Source organism: Octodon degus, unplaced genomic scaffold (assembly GCF_000260255.1).
Source record: "Octodon degus isolate 3935 unplaced genomic scaffold, OctDeg1.0 scaffold00053, whole genome shotgun sequence".
NCBI lineage: Eukaryota > Metazoa > Chordata > Mammalia > Rodentia > Octodontidae > Octodon > Octodon degus.
The window spans coordinates 2129854-2147592 of record NW_004524629.1 but is presented as its reverse complement, the minus strand read 5'-3'; the positions used below and the strand labels follow the sequence as shown (position 1 = coordinate 2147592).

Sequence of the window (17739 nt, the reverse complement as noted above, 5' to 3'; positions counted from 1 at the left end):
TCCCTTCTCTCCCTGCCTTCCTGCTGCCAGGTTTTCTTTTCTTTTTTTCTTTTTGAAACAGGTTCTCGCTTTGCGGTTCAGGCTGGCCTTGAGCTCACTTTGTAAACCAGGCTGGCCTCAAACTTGCAGCGATGCTTCTGCCTCCACCCCCAGAGTGCTGAGATTACAGGCATGTGCCTCTTCACCCGGCTTTCCTGCTGCCAGGGACTGGGGCCTTGAGTCAAAATTAACTTCTCCTCCTTTAAATGGTGGCTGTCTGATAATCTGTTCCAGAAAGTGATTAAGACAGGTGGAAATCTTGCATAATCTTGGTGTGGTGGCACATGTCCGTAATCCCAGCCCTCAGGAGGATTAGGTAGGAGGATTGTTGAGAGTTCCAGACCAGCCTGGGCTACAAAGTGAGCTCAAGGCCAGCCTGAACTGCACAGTGAGACTCTACCTCAAAAAGACCAAAAAAAAGGGGCCGGGGAGATGGCTCAGTAGAATAATCACTTGCCTGGCAAACTCATTGGCCTGAGTTCAATCCCCGGTTACACACACACACACACACACACACACACACACACACACACTTGTATCAATTAACAACATTCTAAAATATTATTGGTCATTAAAACTAGGAACCTGAGAGCCTTTCCCTAAGGGGCATAGCTCAGATCAGCTGATAGGTAAAGCCATGTCATATGAGAGGCGGAGCCTCTGGTTCAGACTACTAAAGTTGTCATTGACCGTACGGTGCACCAGAGACAGCAGAGAGGCCCTGAAGACTGGGGAGGTTACTAGTGCAACACATTCGAGTCAGCTAATCTCGAAATATACCCACCTGAAAAACCTTCGCCTGCCCCAGTGCAACTGTACTGTGAAAGGTTTTACTCTAATTTCATAACTAACGCCTGGACGTGATAGGCACAAAGTAAGGTCCCGTAATCCTGGACACTGTCGTAGGGGTTAAGGGAACCAATCCCTAGAGACTCTATGAAACCGAACGAAACACACTTGTCTCAGGGAACTTTTAGCTCTGCACAGGGTGAGGAGGTCACTGTCACCCGTGAGCCCCACGCTAGCCTTGTGTGACAGAACGACAGGGGGCGCACGACTGCCTTGCTCTTTCGGATGCTGGGGTCGCCCACAGCAATGCCGGGCCGGAGCTCGTACGCTGCCGGCTGCCGGCCCTTCGACCCTTCGGTAACGGTAACGGGACGCCCTCCCATAGGAAGCCGCTGGCTGGGCCTGGCCCGCAGCCGTGTCCCTCCCGGCGGGCGGCCCAGCGCGAGGCGGGGCGCTGCTCCCTGCCGCAGCCATTGGTCGGCCGGCCGGGGGGCGTTCACGCGCGCGGGTCTGGGCCGCGGTCCCGAGCGGCCGCTGCAAAGTTAAAGCCCGCAGCGCGGCCGCGGGAGCCGACCGCACGTGGACCTGAGGCGGACCCCGCGGTGCTGCGGCGGCGGGCTGGCGTGGCCGCCCTGGGACTCGCCACGGTGCCCGGTATGTACCCGCCCCGAGTCCCGGGCAGGCCAGGGGCACGCGGGGAGCTCCGGTTCCAGCCGTCGGGCTTCCTGGCACGCGGTGTCGAGGAGCCAGAGTTGAGTTCAGAGGGAGGACAGCCGGGGAGACCAAGCGGACAGAGCGAGCCTGGCCCGACCCTCGTGCCACCCCAGGTTGCCCCCGGGGCTGGGGCTGCGGACACAAACAGCCTTGAGCCGGTTGTCCCAGAGTTCGAACCTAACACCGGTATCCAGTGTGGGGCCCTGACTCTTGTGGAGGAGGCCCTGGGGTTGAGCAGTGGGCTCTGCAGGGCAGGGACGAGCTGTGGCTCTGTATGCCTGTCTGTGTCTGTGTCTGTGTCTGTGTCTGTGTCTGTGTCTGTGTCTGTGTCTGTGTCTGTGTCTGTATCTCTGTCTGTCTGTCTGTCTGTCTGTCTGTCTGTCTGTGTCTGTCTCCTCCTCCTCCTCTTCTTCCTCCTCCTCCTGTTCTTCCTCCTCTTCCTTCTCTTCCTTCTCCTCCTCCTCTTCCTTCTTCTCCTCTTTTCTTTCTCTCTTTTCCCTCTCATCTTTCTACCGCGGTTAAATAAATAAATACTGCTTCCAGACCCGGGATGGGGGGTGCTTGTAATCGCAGTACTCTGGAAAGCTGAGGCAGGAGTATAACAAATTCAAGACCCGCCTGGACAATTTAGCAACTTAGCTAAAATCTGTTGTAAAATTGAAAAAACTGAAAAAGCACTTGAATGTAGCTCAGTGCATAGGTTTTGGGTTCAGTCTCGGGGTGGGGACTGGGGGAGTTGATTACAAACCCTATTTCTGTAAAGTTCTATTTCCTTCTCCCATCTACTTTCCAGTCTAGTTCAGATCACCTTTTAATCGCACACACGGTATCACAGGTCCTCGAGGCCTAGGGACTCGGGGTGCGGTGGCCCGCGCGGGGGTGCTCGAGCAGCGCTGCTCCGCTGTCCCAGCTCTCGTGCCCCGCCCCGCCCCGCCCGCCCCGGGCGATCGTTTGAGCTCCTCCTCCGGTCTTCACCCCTGGAACCCAGCCCAGGCCCAGCCTCCCGGACACACCGACGCTCACGTAGTCTGGTGGCAGTGCTCTCCGATGCGGCCAGCGCGCTGGGGCGGGGGCGTCTCCGCGGCCCGGAAGGTGGGTGCGGCAGGGCACTGGCGGCTCGGTGGAGGCGGGCGGCATAGCCCCGCCCACTGCAGACCTGGGCAAGGGCGAGGGGAGCCTGGGGGGCGCACCAGCCCAGACGCCCTTTGGAAGGGGTGTGGATAGGACTGTAGCTGAGGGCCCAGGAGGAAATAGCAGACGGTGTGGGGCCTGGCAGGGTATTGTTGCCTGAAGAAGAGGAGAAGGTGGGAACCGGAGAGTTGCTGAAAGTTGGCAGAGCCTGTGGACTGTGTGGACAGGGACTCCGGGATCCCAAGCAGGGGCTCGGGCTTCAGGCTGGGGAAGGAGGAGGAGGAGAGGAACTGATTGGATTGGCAGTTGCGCAGGAGCCAAGACTAAAGGGAGGACAGCTGGAGGACGCACCACAAAAGTAGTTGAGGTATGCAGGGAAACGTGGGAAGACAATCGTCAGGTATTGTTATCTGCACAGAGTGACAGCTCGCAGGAACCTCGGGAAGAATTCTGCAGCCCAAATAAGCTGAGCCCTAGAGCACAACGCCTTGGAGGCGTTCTTTCTTATGTAGGGCTCTGTTCTCCTGGGACATTTTTAGATGGCAATGGTCTATCCCACTTCAATTTACTCAAATATTTATCTCAAATGGTTGCTGATCACAAGATGGAAGGGTGCAAATACTTCATGGCTGTAAACAAAGTTCCCACAGTCTGAGTACAAACAGGAAAGCTATCAGCTGAACCTTTGGGGAGGAATGAAGAATTGCTGAAGGGGGGGGGGGGTGGTCATGCCTTGTAAACTGGTTGTGAACAGTTTTCTAATGTACTTTGGTGGTTAGTGTTCAGTGTTGCTGGCAGGTTGTTGTACATCTGATTTTACTGTCTTATCAAGAAGAATGGGAAAAAAATGCCTTGGCCCAGTACAAAAAAAAAAAAAAAAAAAAATTGCTTCCTACAAAAAGAACAGCCAGAAAAGTTGGTAGCTCAGGAGCCTTACACTGGGAAGGAAGGTCTTGTGGTTATTTTCTGAGCAGGTCTGGTATTTTCATAAGAAAAACCACCATGACGTCTCACCTGGCCAGCTGTCTTGAGAAAGTGTGTTGTTGTAAGTGTAACAGAAAGAGCTTGGGCCAGGAGCACTGACCCTGCTCTCTGTGCAGCCCGTTCCCTCCACCAGCACAGCTGACCTCTGAAGCTTGTGCATGGGACCACAGTGCTCCAGAGCCTGTGCCGCAACTCGTGTCTTGTTTTGCTGGTTCTGATATGTGTCCATATTCTGGTTCTGGTTTTGGTCCTGGGACAGGGCTCTGCCTGGACCAGCCAGAGAGTCTGGCAGGAGGTCCTGAGGTACATGTTGGCACAACCTGCCTGGCAACTGATCATTTTCATGCCATTTCCTCATGAAGCACCTGCCCAGGTGTCTTCCTTTCAGGGACTTAAAAGTATTACTTTGGACATCTTGGTAGTTCAGTAATTCTGGGTGTTGCTGTCCCTGTCACAATCTACTGAGGACTTCCTAGGCAGAATGGTTAAAAAAGCCTACCCCAAACCAGCATCTTGACACACGCATTCTTGCAAGATAAGTCAGAGAGCCAGAATCCACTGCATGGACAGGCAAGGCGGTGCCCGGTCACAATGTGCTCCCGACTGAGGCCACAGGGGTAAATGTTCTCACCTGCAGTGATGGTGACACAGTGAAAAAGCAAAAGGACTCTGGGCCAGGGTTGCTTGTGCAATCCCCCGGGGCAGTAGTCCTGCCAGTGGTGATTTGGGGCCATCAAAACCTTACATTTGCCTTTCTTGGAAGAATCGTGCAAGAACAGTTTGGCTCTTGAAAATGCCAGTGGAATGTTTAATCAGCTCTGTCTCTGGCCAGAATCTTTCTCTCCACCTCGAGTCCTGCTTGTTCTTACAGCTTGGTGATAAGAGAGATCCCGGGAGCAAATGTACACCACAGGGCCACAGCAGTGCAGCCTGACCAAGGTCTCGTGTGCGCCATGTGTGGTCAGAACTTGGGAGAGGTGTTAGTGAGCTGGAGGTGTGTAGTCTGGGTCCTCTCACTTGGCCATTCTGTTGCCACAGTGTCTTGAGAGTTTCTCAATCTTTTTCTGATGAACATATTTAAAGGTATACAGGAAGCTGAAGTTGGTTTGTTAGAAGCCCAGAGAGAACTTGTGCTTGACACTGCTGACTCAGGCCAGGAGGAAGAGGGGGGTAGGGGTAGACCTCCTCCTCCCCTACTCACCCCCAGAGTTTCCTGGATGGGCTAAGTGGGATACTTTGCTGGGATACAAAGTGTGGATGTTGTGTGGTTATTTGGTTTTAATCCATATTAAAAAACAAAACAAGCTGGACATGGTGGCCCACACCTATAATCCTAGCACTCAGGAGGCTGAGACAGGAGGATCACCAGGAGTTCAAGGCCAGCCTGAGCTACATGGTGAGGCCTTGTCTCAAAAGAAAACAAAGTAGAACATAGATCTCACCTCTATGTTAAATCAGAGGTGAAGTTGGTCACACACCTGTAATCCTCACACTTGGAAAGCTGAAGCAGGCAGGCTACTGTGAGTTCAAGAGCCTGACCATAAATAGAAAGTAAAAAAATAAAGTTAGAACTGAAGATGTAGTGCTAACACTTCTAACATAAACATTTGGGAGTAGAGAAGAAAAACCAAAATTCAAGTAATTTTAAGACTAGGGTCTTTTTCTATTTTAATATCTTAGGTAGTCAACCCATTGGTTCTGTGTAAAGCCATCTTGCCCAACTGAGTAAGCACTTTCCTTTCCAGAAATATTGCATGGATACAAGAACAGATATCATTGCTGAATTCTTATTATTTTCTTTAGTGAAATTCTGTATCATTTCTAATGCTTTTTTTGTTTATTCTTTTTTTATTCTTTTCAAAAAAATAATGTGAAACAAGCAAACAAATAAAAAGAACAGACAATAGCCGGGCATGATAGTGTACATCTATAATCCCAGAACTTGGGAGGCTGAAGTAGGAAGATCACCATAAATTTGAGGTCTTCTTGGGCTATACAGTGAGTTCTACTAGCCTGAACTACATAGCAAATCCCTGTCTTTAAAAAAAAAAAAGATAATAGATAAATTTGCCCTATTTTTTTCATAGATTGACTTGGTTAGAGAGGAAACAGTAAGATAAATGTCCTTTAAAATGAATGTTTTAATAGCTGATTATGGTCATTCTTTTTTGTCTCTGAACTTGTGTTCTTCCAGTTGGTCACAGCTAAGTGTTTTTCGTGCATTCTAGGAAAGTGCTGTTCTTTAAAAAAAAATGGTATCAAACCTGATGTCTTTGTCCTTTTTTCACTTTTTCATGATGTGTTCAGGTTAATCAAAATCAGAAGGTGAAATGAAACACTTTTTGTTAGGCCAGACCAGTGGTCTCCAGCTCTCATCAAAAGCTGCCCATCACTTTGTCTGTCATTTTTGATCATCAGTGGCACTGGGTATTTTGGCAGTTTCAGGTATATAGTAGTGCCTCCTGCTCCACAGTGGACATATTTGAAAATAGACCCACCATGAATGCCTAAGTCACAGAGGATACTGAACACCCCAGGTGCTGTGTTTTTCCTCTATGTCATACAGAATGACCACATAAGACCAGAGCTAACCTATGTTGACATTTTCTCCCCACATCTGTTCTTGATCTATAGCTTTATCACCTCTAATTTGCACATTTATAATATAGTATAAAATTTTCCCATACCACTTAAATCTTTTCCATAAATGAATTCGGTGATGATATAAAAATAAATAGCATAGACGTAACATAGGTGAGTTAACCAGGTACCTGTTAGTGGTCAGTCTCTAACATCTGCCATAATGAATATTTTAGTAGATTAATTTACAATCACTTTGAACTGTTTACTTAAGATGAATACCTGTATGCAATATCCAAAGAAAGATAACATTTTTAAAGGTTGTCTCAATTGAGAAGGATAAAGACATTATCTTTCTAAATTCAATAATTATAAATGAGCATCTTTTCTAATCTAAGTCTCTTACACCTATTTTAATGTTGGACATTGCATATGTATGAGACTCTTTTCAATTTATTCCATGAATTTTCTGTTCATACTTTTGCTCATTTTTGTGTGTGGACTGCTTGATTTTATTTCTTTGTAAGAGCTCTTTGTATATTAGGGTATTCACTATTTTCTGCCATGCTTTTGTAAAATATTTTCTCAGAGTATGTTGTACTGTTTTGGACTTTATGACTTTTGTCAAGTTATAGAAAAATGCAATTTTTAGTCAGATTTAATCCCTTAGAGCATGATTCTGTTGTTCTCAGAATAACTGTTTGCACTGATATCAAAGGCAAAAAGCTCACAAATATGAAAGACTTAAACTTATTAAATTATGGTTCTTTTTATAAAAAAGCATGCTAGAATATGAAAACTTACCATGATTTCATGAAAAGCAGCTTGCGTCTGTCTCCTTAATTGAATCCCAGTGCCTATACATGCAGGATGGGATACTGCTCAGCCATAGAAAAGCATGGCGTGCTCCCATTTCAGGCAATGTGCTGAGCCTGGAGGGCGCTACATAAAGGGCAATAAGCCAGGCACAGAAGACAAATTCCACCTGCTCTCACTTACGTGTGGAATCTGTAACAATTCCACTCCCTGAAACACCGAAGAATGCTGGGCCTGGGCACTGAGGGGAGTGTGGAGATCTTAACCAAAAGACACAGAATTGTATTTCAATAGGAGGCATAAATTCAGTAGAGCTACCTTACCTCATAGTAACTAAGCTTAATGAAAATATATGTACATGGGGGCAGGGAGATGGCTCAGTAGAATAAGCGCTTCCCTGGCAAGCGCAAGGGCCTGAGTTCAATCCCCGGTTCTGCATAAAAAAAAAGAAAGAAAATATATGTACAGTACTGGAACATTGCCAAGAGAATATATTTTAAGTGTTTTGTACACACACACAAACACACACACACAATAATGTATATGCTAATAACTTATTTTGCCAGTACACTGTATTTTATGCTGTAAATATTTACAGTATCTGCTTGCCAGTTGATAAATCAAAATACCAGTCTTTACCAAACTGTGCTCCTTAGGTCACCTGTCTGTACTGTACTTACCCACAAGGGGTGTTTTAGTCAGGTGGGTGTGAGAGGGCCTGCAAACAGGGTGACTGTGTGGCTGGCTCATCAGCATACTGAAGAGCTCAAGACAGAAGGACCTATGAACGTAACTTTAAAACTAGAGGCTTTCATGCTTTTGTGTGTTTTCTACTTCCAACATCCCTCCTCCAGCACATTCATACAAACACACACACTTATTCTTCCCTGAAACCCACATCTTGTGAGACCACCCTGGAGTTAGCACGGACCCGTGTGCGCCCAGGTGAAAGGAGATACTGTTCAGCGTGCTCTGCTGGGATGAGTCATTTAAGCATCCATCTGACCTCTTCCCGTTTTCTGTCTTTTTCCCTTCTGCCAGGGTGCTTGCCTGTTCCTCCCACCCCGCGATGGCAGTGGACATTGAGTACAGGTACAACTGCATGGCCCCCTCCTTGCGCCGAGAGCGGTTCGTCTTCAAGGCCTCGCCAAAGCCAAGCAAGCCGCTGAGGCCTTGCATTCAGCTGGGCAGCAAGGATGAAGCCAGCGGATTGGTAGCCCCTGCCCTCCAGGAGAAAAAAGTGAAAAAGCGTGTGTCCTTCGCGGACAACCAAGGGCTGGCCCTGACAATGGTCAAAGTGTTCTCAGAATTTGATGACCCGTTAGATATTCCGTTTAACATCACCGAGCTCCTAGACAACATTGTGAGTTTGACGACAGCAGAGAGTGAGAGCTTTGTCTTGGACTTTTCACAGCCCTCCACAGATTACTTAGATTTTAGAAATCGACTTCAGGCTAACCGCGTCTGCCTGGAAAACTGCGTGCTGAAGGACAAAGCCATCACAGGCACCGTGAAGGTTCAGAACCTCGCATTCGAGAAGATCGTGAAGATCAGGATGACATTCGACACCTGGAAGAGCTTCACAGACTTCCCTTGCCAGTACGTGAAGGACACTTACGCCGGTTCAGACAGGGACACCTTCTCCTTTGACATTAGCTTGCCTGAAAAGATTCAGTCTTATGAAAAGATGGAGTTTGCCGTGTGCTACGAGTGCAATGGCCAGACGTACTGGGACAGCAACAAAGGCAAAAACTACAGGATCATCCAGGCTGAACTGAAGTCCACTCAGGTCGAGCCGCAGCACGGGCCGGATTTTGGCATATCCTTTGACCAGTTTGGAAGCCCTCGGTGCTCCTATGGTCTGTTTCCAGAGTGGCCGAGTTACTTAGGATATGAAAAGCTGGGGCCTTATTATTAGTGACTGCAGTTGACAGGTTGTGGCCCTGGTCACCCTGGGCTGGTGAAGCCAAGAGAAGAGCAAAGCTGAACTGCCATCAGGCACAGTTTAGGAAAAGGAAGGATCCTGTTCACTTTTTTCTGAAACCAGCAAATTCAGCCAGGTTCAGCTCACAGAACTAGCTTCTCACTCAGAGGTGACACTCCAGTCCCTTGTGACACCTGAAGCAGCCACAAGAATGAGCAGAGCGGTGCCAGGAAGGGTCTGGAAAGGAACAAAGCCTGTGGGTAGTGCTGCCGAAGCTAGAGGAGCCTGCTTCCTGCTTGCATCCAGAGACAGAAAGTGGTGACCTGGAAGTTGCTCAGTCCTCAGTCACCCCAGTGGGACCCCCACAGTTTGCCCACCTTTAGTGGTCTCCACCATCCAGGCCTTTCCTGCTGCTTGGACCACCCAACCATCACTGTGACAACCAACAAGATGTCACAGCTACAGAGGACAGATGCAATCTGCTCCTTTTCCTGCAAGTTCATTTTTATTGCATTTCATTTTTTTTCTTCACAGTTCATCTGATGCTCCGAAGAAGAGAATAAAGGCAAATAAATAGCCTGTGACTGAGAGAGGCATTTCCTCTCCCCTCGTCCTGACCCCGCATCTATATTCCAGCAGGCAGCAACAGTCTAGCGATGGAAAATCCTAGGTGGGGTTATAGATGGCAGGGCGACCACGAGGCAGGGCAGTCGGTGCACAGGACACATGAGCTTTTCCTCTTGGCTTTTTGGAAGAGCTTTCGAAGCACTTGCCGCCACCCTGGGTCACTGCAAGGCACAGTGACATGATTTGTTTTCACTTGCTTGGCTGGCTTGTGAGCCTCATTCTCTCACAAAGAACTGTAGATCCCTCTTCCCCCAGAGTCCTCTTGATTCTGTGTTTAGAACATTTGATTTACAGATCCACGAAGCCCTCAAAAACTGTCTGGTCTTATTTTGCCTGCAATGTCCAGGACACTTTGCAAGCACCCAAGGACATTAGCTCGGGTGTTCTTATTTATGGTGTGCTAGTACGGAAAGGGGTGGGGGCAAATCCTCGTCACGTTGCCCTATGTTTAAAAGTTTGCCAACTCTGTAAAAGCAGTGGTCAGTTGTTCTTAACCATGCTGGACTAAAAGACATGAGAGAATGCTGTTGTGAGACTCCTGGGACCTTCACTGTCGGGTGGGGTCCCCAAACCTGTGATTTTTCTTGGGCAAGATTGGTTTTTACTTAGGAGTATTTGACTAATATTTTTACATGTGTATTTGTAGACATTTTGATTTTTCTTCTTGGTTTTGGAGTTTGGTTAAGGAACTATTTGAGTCTATTTGCCTGATCTTACTAAAAGTGAGGTTTCTCTTAGGCTCACAGAAAAAAGGGAATACATCGCCACTGACATGTGGAGGCACAGGGCTGGACTTGTCAAGCAGTGCCTTGCGCTTGAATTTTCCAGATGAAAAAGAGCTCCTGCTTGCTGTGGCTTTGGAATCCGTGTCCTGCCCGTATCGAGCACCTTTGCTCCTGGACTTTGGTAGCTGGGGACTATTTTTTTTTTTTTTTAATTTTCATTTTGAACTTCTATTTTCATTTTGAACATTCAGTTTTAACTGTTTAAATGCTAAGTGGTATTTGATGTAATTCTTGTTCCTAAAACTAGCTGTTACTAGTCCACAATCTAGGGCTTTATGTTTTGTACCTCCCCCGAGGGGATGGCACTTTGGGAATACATGATAGTGTAATTTATGGGGAAATCACATTTGTATTTTATGCTGAAATTGGGTGAGACTATGTTTTATCCAAGCATCAGGTACACAAAATGGTACCTTAAATGTTACAGAACTATTAATAGTATAAATCCAAATCCGGTAGAAGCCAAACTGATCTCACATAGGTCCCGAGTTTTATTTTGGGTTAAGAAGTGCCCCCGCCCCCAGTGTAGGAAAGGGACAAGGTGCTATTTACAGGTTGCCAGAGTAAGGCTGATTCTGCATTCTAAAGAAAAGGTCCTCAAGTGACTCCAGAATACAGTCTTCTGGTTTTGTGTAACAATGATCCCAGGACATTCCCTGTCAAAATTTGAAATATGGTAATTCAGTGATAAACATCTCTCCTAAAGCAGCTGTACAGCCCCCACCCCTTATTTCTCCCTGTTTGCCCCAGCTTTTTTGCTGGGGGCACTGGTTAGAGGCCCCCAGCTTACACACCTGGGGTACACACCCCACTTCTCTGTTCAGAAAGCAAGTCTTCCCTTGCCTGCAGAGACCCTGCTTCCCCTCAAAGAGCCTACTTGCCTGACTTCAATGATGAGGACAAAAAAAAAAAAAAAAAAAATTAAAAATGATGAGGACTGTCACTTATGACGCCCTAAAGACTCTGCCTTCTGTGGTTTCCCCCTGCCCCACCCCTTCTCCATTTGGCCTAGTCTGCTGCCTGTGGCACTCTCAGAGGGCCTTTCAGATGCATTGACAGTCTCTCCCTTTCTTTGTTCCTACCTCACCACTGACACCTCCACGTATCAGAGGCTGACAGGCTCCTTAAAGTCTTGGCTGCACCGCCCTGGACCTTCGACTTCGCACCACTCTTGGTTATGATGGTGAATAGTCCCCAGTCTTCATGTCTTTCCCCTCACCCTAAATTCCCAGCCTCCTGTCACTGTACCATAATGCTGTGGTTTGAGACCCACAAAGCTACTCCATTTTTGTTTCATATTTATTTTCCAAAATTCCCAAGGGCACTTTTGCAAATAGGGTGCAATAAATAAGCTGAACTATATAAAATATATACTAGTGAGCTTTCAACATTTCTTGGAAGATGTGTCTTGGAAGCAAAGGAGTGGGCTTTTTAAAAACGATTCTTGTTAGAAGAGAGCTATGAAAAAGAATGGAGCTCTATAGTTCAGAAACTGCTGGGTGTGGTGGTACATGTCGTTGGGAGGCTGAGGCAGGAAGATTGTTGTGATTTGAAGCCAACCTGGGCTAAAAAGTGAGCTCAAGGCCAGCCTAAACTGCAGAGCAAGACCCTGTCTCAAAAAGACAAAAAAAAAATAATAATAATTAAAAATAGTTCTCCAGGAATGAAAATATTCTGAGTCAATGGTGGAACTTATCTCTAGGTTTTATTTTATTTTTTTTTTTTTTTGAGGGAAAGGGGAAGCCTTTATTAACTCTGAAGACACAGAAAGGATTGAGGGCAGGAAGATGGGGAGATGCTTTTCAAAGTTTTGATTTTAATGGTGATAAAAATGATGTTTTTGAAGATGTAAGTTTTGAACCACTTTGTAGTTTTTGATCCTTAGGTATCATGTGCTTTTTAAAAACAAGTATTCTTGGTAGTCATTGGATGTTATATGAGTTTCAATTGTTCCTTGTTTTAGAAGTGCCCAGTTTGTGGGTCTTCTCTCCCCAAAGATGTCATTGCAAACCTCTGTTGTCTTTCTAAATCCTTGCACTGGATGCAGTCCCAGAGGCTCTTGGCCATGGTTGTGGGTAATGAGGGGCCGCATCTAATTGTCTCTCCCCACAGGATTACTAAAATTGGGGATAAGAAGGGATCTTGCCCATAGTGGGATCGTAAGGGTTTCATGAAGATGATCTGGCAGCTTATCTTAGTTTCCTGAGTGGGACAGCACATCAGGGATAATCAGTTTCTACTGGTCATGGTTGTAAGTTGCAAAGTTGTGAACGCTTTTCCAGTTGTGTTGATTGGTTTGGAGACCCTGCTGGGTGTGTGGGGGCTGGGCGAATGCAGCTGTGATGGTGTTTCAGTTTTACCTCGATGTAAATGTAGAATTGGGGACTCATCTTCATTTTATGCCTAAAAGTGCCTTATCAAGAAATTTCTGCATGTTTTTTAAAAATAAATATTTTTGTACACAAAGTTAAAGGGGAAATGCACTTTACAGAAAATCACAATAATGGCTGGGGTTTTCTTTGTGCGTGTGCGTGTGTGTGTGTGTGTGTGTGTGTGTGTGTGTGTGTGTGTTTGGTACAAGAGAGTGATTTGTTTGTATCTATCTCAAAAGCAAGAAGAAATAAAGATAGAAAAAAACAAAATTCAAACTGTCCTTCTATTCTTAGAGCCAGAGAAAGGGGAACAATATTTTACATCAGTCCTTCCACATGCAGATCTTGGGCTTTTGAAGGTTTCAGTCACAATCAATGTCTGCAGGAAAGCCAAACTGTGAGGCTGGGAGGAGGCACTAACTGCTTTTTAAACTGTCCTGCAGTGACACCAGTCAAGCTGAGAAGACAGGTTCTAGGGAGGAGATGCGAGGGCCATGGATGCTTTGCACCAGGGTCACTCTCTTCCCTCTCGCTTGCTCTTCAGTGTAGAGCAGACAGATGTACCCTGACGGCTGTGGAGAACTTGGGCGACTGTCACAGCTCTGCAGTGGTGAAACCTTGAGCACCAAAATGGACCTGCTCCTGGGAATGCTTCCCCTCTGCACTGGAGAGCAGTCCATCACCCTAAGGGAGGTGTGTATCGCAAAGCTCAGAGGAAGGGATGGAGGGGAGAGAGGCAGGCTGCAAACCTCCCCCAGCTGTGTCACCTGCCTCAGGCCCTGCCACCCTGGAAGGTGAGTGGTGGCTCTGCTGTGAAACACAGAGGAGGCGGATGCACAGCAGCCAGGGTGCAGTCCCAGATGGGAGTGCCGTACACGCCTGTCTTTCTCAAAATGTTCAAACACTGCCCCCAGCAAGCCCTCACAGAAATGACAGGGGGACAATAACACTGCTTTCTATCAGTGTCTAAGACTTCAGCTTTCGTAATCATCACATAAATGTGAAGCCATTGGGCTGACCAAATAGCTCAGGGGATTAAAGTGCATGCCGGCATGGCAGGTCCCGTCCCTGGGGCACGCTGAGATGAGTTGAGACTGGGTGTGGGGTCCAGTGCCTGTAATCCCAGCACTTGGGAAGCTGTAAACAGGAGGATCACTACGAGTCTGATCTAGTAGTGAGACCCTGAACACCCTGTAGACCCTTCCCTAAAATACAGAAAAAAATAAATGTGAAACCATCACCAGAACTCTGAGAAGGTCAGAGTATGAAAGCAAAGCCACTTTCCTGCAGCCGCGTCCCCAGGAACAGCAGCAGAGCAGCCCTGCAGCATTAGGCTGCCCACTCGCTGCCCACTGGCTGTGTACAGGAGGGTCTCGGAGCTCTTTCCACCCAGCTCTGTTCTCTGGGGTCCCCTGGTAAGCGTGGAAGCTGCAGAAAGGCAGGGGACATTGGGAGATCTGTGTCCTACCCCTGTCTCTGAGCTAACCATTGAGGCCCTTTTCCCTAACAACCGCCCATCTGAAGGGACCTGCATGTGCTGAGGAGGAAGGAAGGAAGGAAGGAAGGAAGGAAGGAAGGAAGGAAGGAAGGAAGGAAGGAAGGAAGGAAGGAAGGAAGGAAGGAAGGAAGGAAGGAAGGAAGGGAGGGAGGGAGGGAGGGAGGGAAGGAAGGAAGGAAGGAAAGGAAGGGTCGGCCTTGAAATTGCCCTGAATATTTCTGAAGTTGGCCAGCATCTTTAAAAGGGTTCTAAATATAAACTGCAAAAAGTTCCCTGAGTACTATGTGCATTCTTTTGGAGACTCACAGAACACAACAGCATTCCAATCACTTAGACTTCATTAAAATCATCACTGTTCAGGCTGAATGCAATAGTAAAGAGAGAAGCTCACTTCCACAGAGACCGAGATGGCAGTTCTCAGTGGGTTTCTGCAGGTCATCAGAAGGACAACATAGATCTTGTTCTGTTTTTCCAAGAACTGTCCACATGAACCAGAATAAGTTCCTCAGATCTGAGAGACAAAAAGGTGATTCAGAAAAGCAGCCCCTTTATGTTGCAGCAACATAGCTCCCAGGGCAGGTGGCCGGGGCTCTCGTTATGCAAGGGGAGGAGGGGCCTCCAAGGCCTTCCTCAGCGTGCACTAGGACACAAGCATTGAGTCTGCAGGAAATGGCATGGCTCTGGGGGAGCTCACTGGACCTCAGAAAGTGACAGGAGGAAACCACCAGTGGGGCCTAGGGCTACAGGGGTTCAAACAAAAGAGCAGGATTCTTGGCCTCTAGGGATTCTCTTCCCCAAAAATAGAAGCCCTGCTATAGCACAGCACAGGACAGCTTTAACGAAACCTCATTCCTCATTCTTCTGGTTGCCACGTTTGGAGGGACAGGAAGGGAGTCTCAGCAGCTGCGCTGGCCATCGCCAGAGACTCCGTTGAATTGCACACGAGTGAATGCTATTTCCCAGACACTGGTGAGCCTTCTAGCATTGGACTGGTGCTGGCCCTTGGGTTGGACAGAAGTAGGGCAGGGATAAGAGCTGGCACCTTCTTTTGCCACCAAAGATGGCCATAATGCTCTTAAATTCTGGTCCCCCTACCCCAAAGTGACAAGACCACAGAGCCGAATCCAGGGTCAGCATCCTTTATCTACAAGCACTGAATCATAAATAGTTTAGGTTTTGTGGGCCACATGCAGTCTTTTCCTTTTTTGTTTTGTTTGAAAATGTAAAGACCATTCTTCACTTATGGCCCATCCACAAAGAGGACAGGGCTGATTTGTCCTGTAGGTCATAGTTTGCCCATTCCAATGAAAAGTCATCTAGGAGGAGACTTGAAAAGTTTCTTAGAGGCAGGAGGCTATTTTCAGTTGCTTTTATTTAGTGACCATATAATTTATGGTGAAAACTGGGACACTTTGGGAATGAATAAGGCTGCTATTATTAATTACCTTGGGGCACTCAGTGGGTCTAGGAGTAAGTCATATGGGCAAGCCCCACTGCTAGAACCCTGCCAGTGCTCACCTATCCCCCATCAGCCCTTTAGGGTCTTCTCAGACCTGTGGAGAGCTCAGAAAGCACAGGATCATCCAACGCAGGCATCATTTCTGGCTGAATAGTGCCTTTGGGGAAGGGTGAATTATAACAGAGTGGTGATTTAGTCTGTGGTTTAGATATGTTTTTGTTGGTTGAGTTTTCTGTTCCCTAATTGTAGTGCTAAAGGCCAAAAGCCCTCTGAAAATTATAGTCAATTCACTTTAACAGTAGTATGTCTAGGAGAAAAGGGGTTATTACTGGTTTGGGCTTATTTCCTACCACTACTTTCCCCCTCACACCCCACCCAATCCTCATGCCCAACAAGTAGGCAATGCTCACTGTGGACAGAGACAGAGCTGAATCTAGCAGTCTTCCAACCCCAAGGCCCCAGGAAGTAGCCCGCAAATGATCCTTGGAATTTTGCCTGCTGCAGGGTCTCAGCTCATCTTTCTTGGGCCCAGAAAGTTCAAGAACCCTGAAGTACCATAGTAGCCCAAGGAGATTGGAGTTTACCCCAACGAGCTCTGAATCTTGGCCCCGAGAATAACTACTCCCTTACTGGTGGCCTCCAGGAGTAATTTTCACAGGCATGCTATCTTGTGTGCTCAATGGCTTCTTCCTGCAGATATTTAATACCATTATCCAGGCTGAAAGCGTGTCTGTCACATATGGGGGCTCCACTGTTCATACAGAGGGGTCTGACCAAGGTTTATATGGAGACCAATATATCAAAGATGAATTCCACACTGCTGGAAGAGAGTAGTATTACAGCACTCAGTTCCTTGAGAAAAATGTAGAAACACCACACATCACAGCCTTCACTGGTAAGTTAGTGACAAGATGAAATGTGTTACTACTTCCACTGGACTCATTTCTGGAGCTATCTAAATTGCCTTTTGGGGGATATCTTGGTCCAATATAAATGGGAAACTGACCAGGTGAATTCACTAATTTTATATTTATAACACTATTTTATTGAAAACTGGTTTATTAATTATTTATCATTAGTCAGTTATAGATTTAAACCAAACATTGAGAGATTCCCCAGATATTTTCTCAAGTTCTTTGAAACAGACTGGTGTCTCTGCTCATGCAGTAAGCCTGTATTAATCTGAGTTCTCCAGGTGATTTTCTCATCAACTGATCAATTTCCTCACCACCTTTCTCCCTCACCTCTTGTGATACTTATGCGTTGTACTTCTCAGGGAGCGAGGAGACACTAAGAAGAAAAACCAAAGAAAACTACTTTCCCTGCAAAGTGCCTTCCTGCATGTTCATTTTTATGCCTTGAGATGGCATTTTCACCTCAGAGCTTCCGGAGGCAACACATGTGCTCTCCTCACCAGGGAAGAGTGATGGTGAATGGTAGACACTCTGCTGCTGTGGCTGGGGCGGGACCCCTTTCTGCTGCCCACCCCGCGTCTCAGCCTCTCTAGTATCTTCCTGGATGGGTGCCGCAGAGATGCAAGCCCCAGCTGAAACCTCAGCCTTGAGCAACTGTGGACTCTGGCGGGAGTGCTGGAGTCTGCACTTAAAGCAACCCTTTCGCATGTGAGCCAACGTGCATGAAAGAGAAAAGGGGCTGTCAGTCATGGTGAGGCAGCCCACAGGTAGAGCGCATGTGCAAAGCCGGAGGTTCAACCCTCACCCAAAAGCAAAGGAGCCTCCCGAAGTGCACATGGCAGGAAGTACAAACACCACATCCCCAGACCCTTGACGCATTTCCTTCCTGCACTTCAGGAATGTGGGTGACAGCGCCTTCTTAGAACACACGTGTTACACAGCTCCTGCTTTCTAAGTTCATGGATGCAGTTGAAGGAAAGACTGAAAATAAGACAAAGGAAAAATTGCTACGAGAGGAAACATAGCTATTTAACCTGGATAACGCAGAAAGGGCTCTACTCACCTTTTGGCTATGTTATCAAGGATACTTATCTTTTTTTTTTTTTT

At 47.2% G+C, this 17739-nt stretch overlaps 1 protein-coding gene across 3 annotated transcripts; it reads left to right on the top strand.

Moving 5' to 3' along the window:
* Positions 1–1378: 1378 nt before the first annotated feature.
* Positions 1379–11291, top strand: Ppp1r3b (protein phosphatase 1 regulatory subunit 3B). 3 transcript variants are annotated; one of them, XM_023717628.1, is made up of 2 exons: positions 1379–1482; positions 8095–11291. In XM_023717628.1, the coding sequence occupies exon 2, from the start codon at positions 8123–8125 to the stop codon at positions 8969–8971; it is 849 nt and encodes a 282-aa protein (XP_023573396.1). In that variant the 5' UTR covers positions 1379–1482; positions 8095–8122; the 3' UTR covers positions 8972–11291. The 3 variants fall into 3 exon arrangements, with proteins under 3 accessions (XP_023573396.1, XP_023573397.1, XP_023573398.1); XM_023717629.1 differs by lacking the exon at positions 1379–1482 and adding an exon at positions 2553–2634; XM_023717630.1 differs by lacking the exon at positions 1379–1482 and adding an exon at positions 2692–3040.
* Positions 11292–17739: the final 6448 nt, after the last annotated feature.

Bases quoted from the DNA above. Each gene is read 5' to 3' on its own strand.
- Ppp1r3b (XM_023717628.1), top strand. From the start codon at position 8,123: ATGGCAGTGGACATTGAGTACAGGTACAACTGCATGGCCCCCTCCTTG.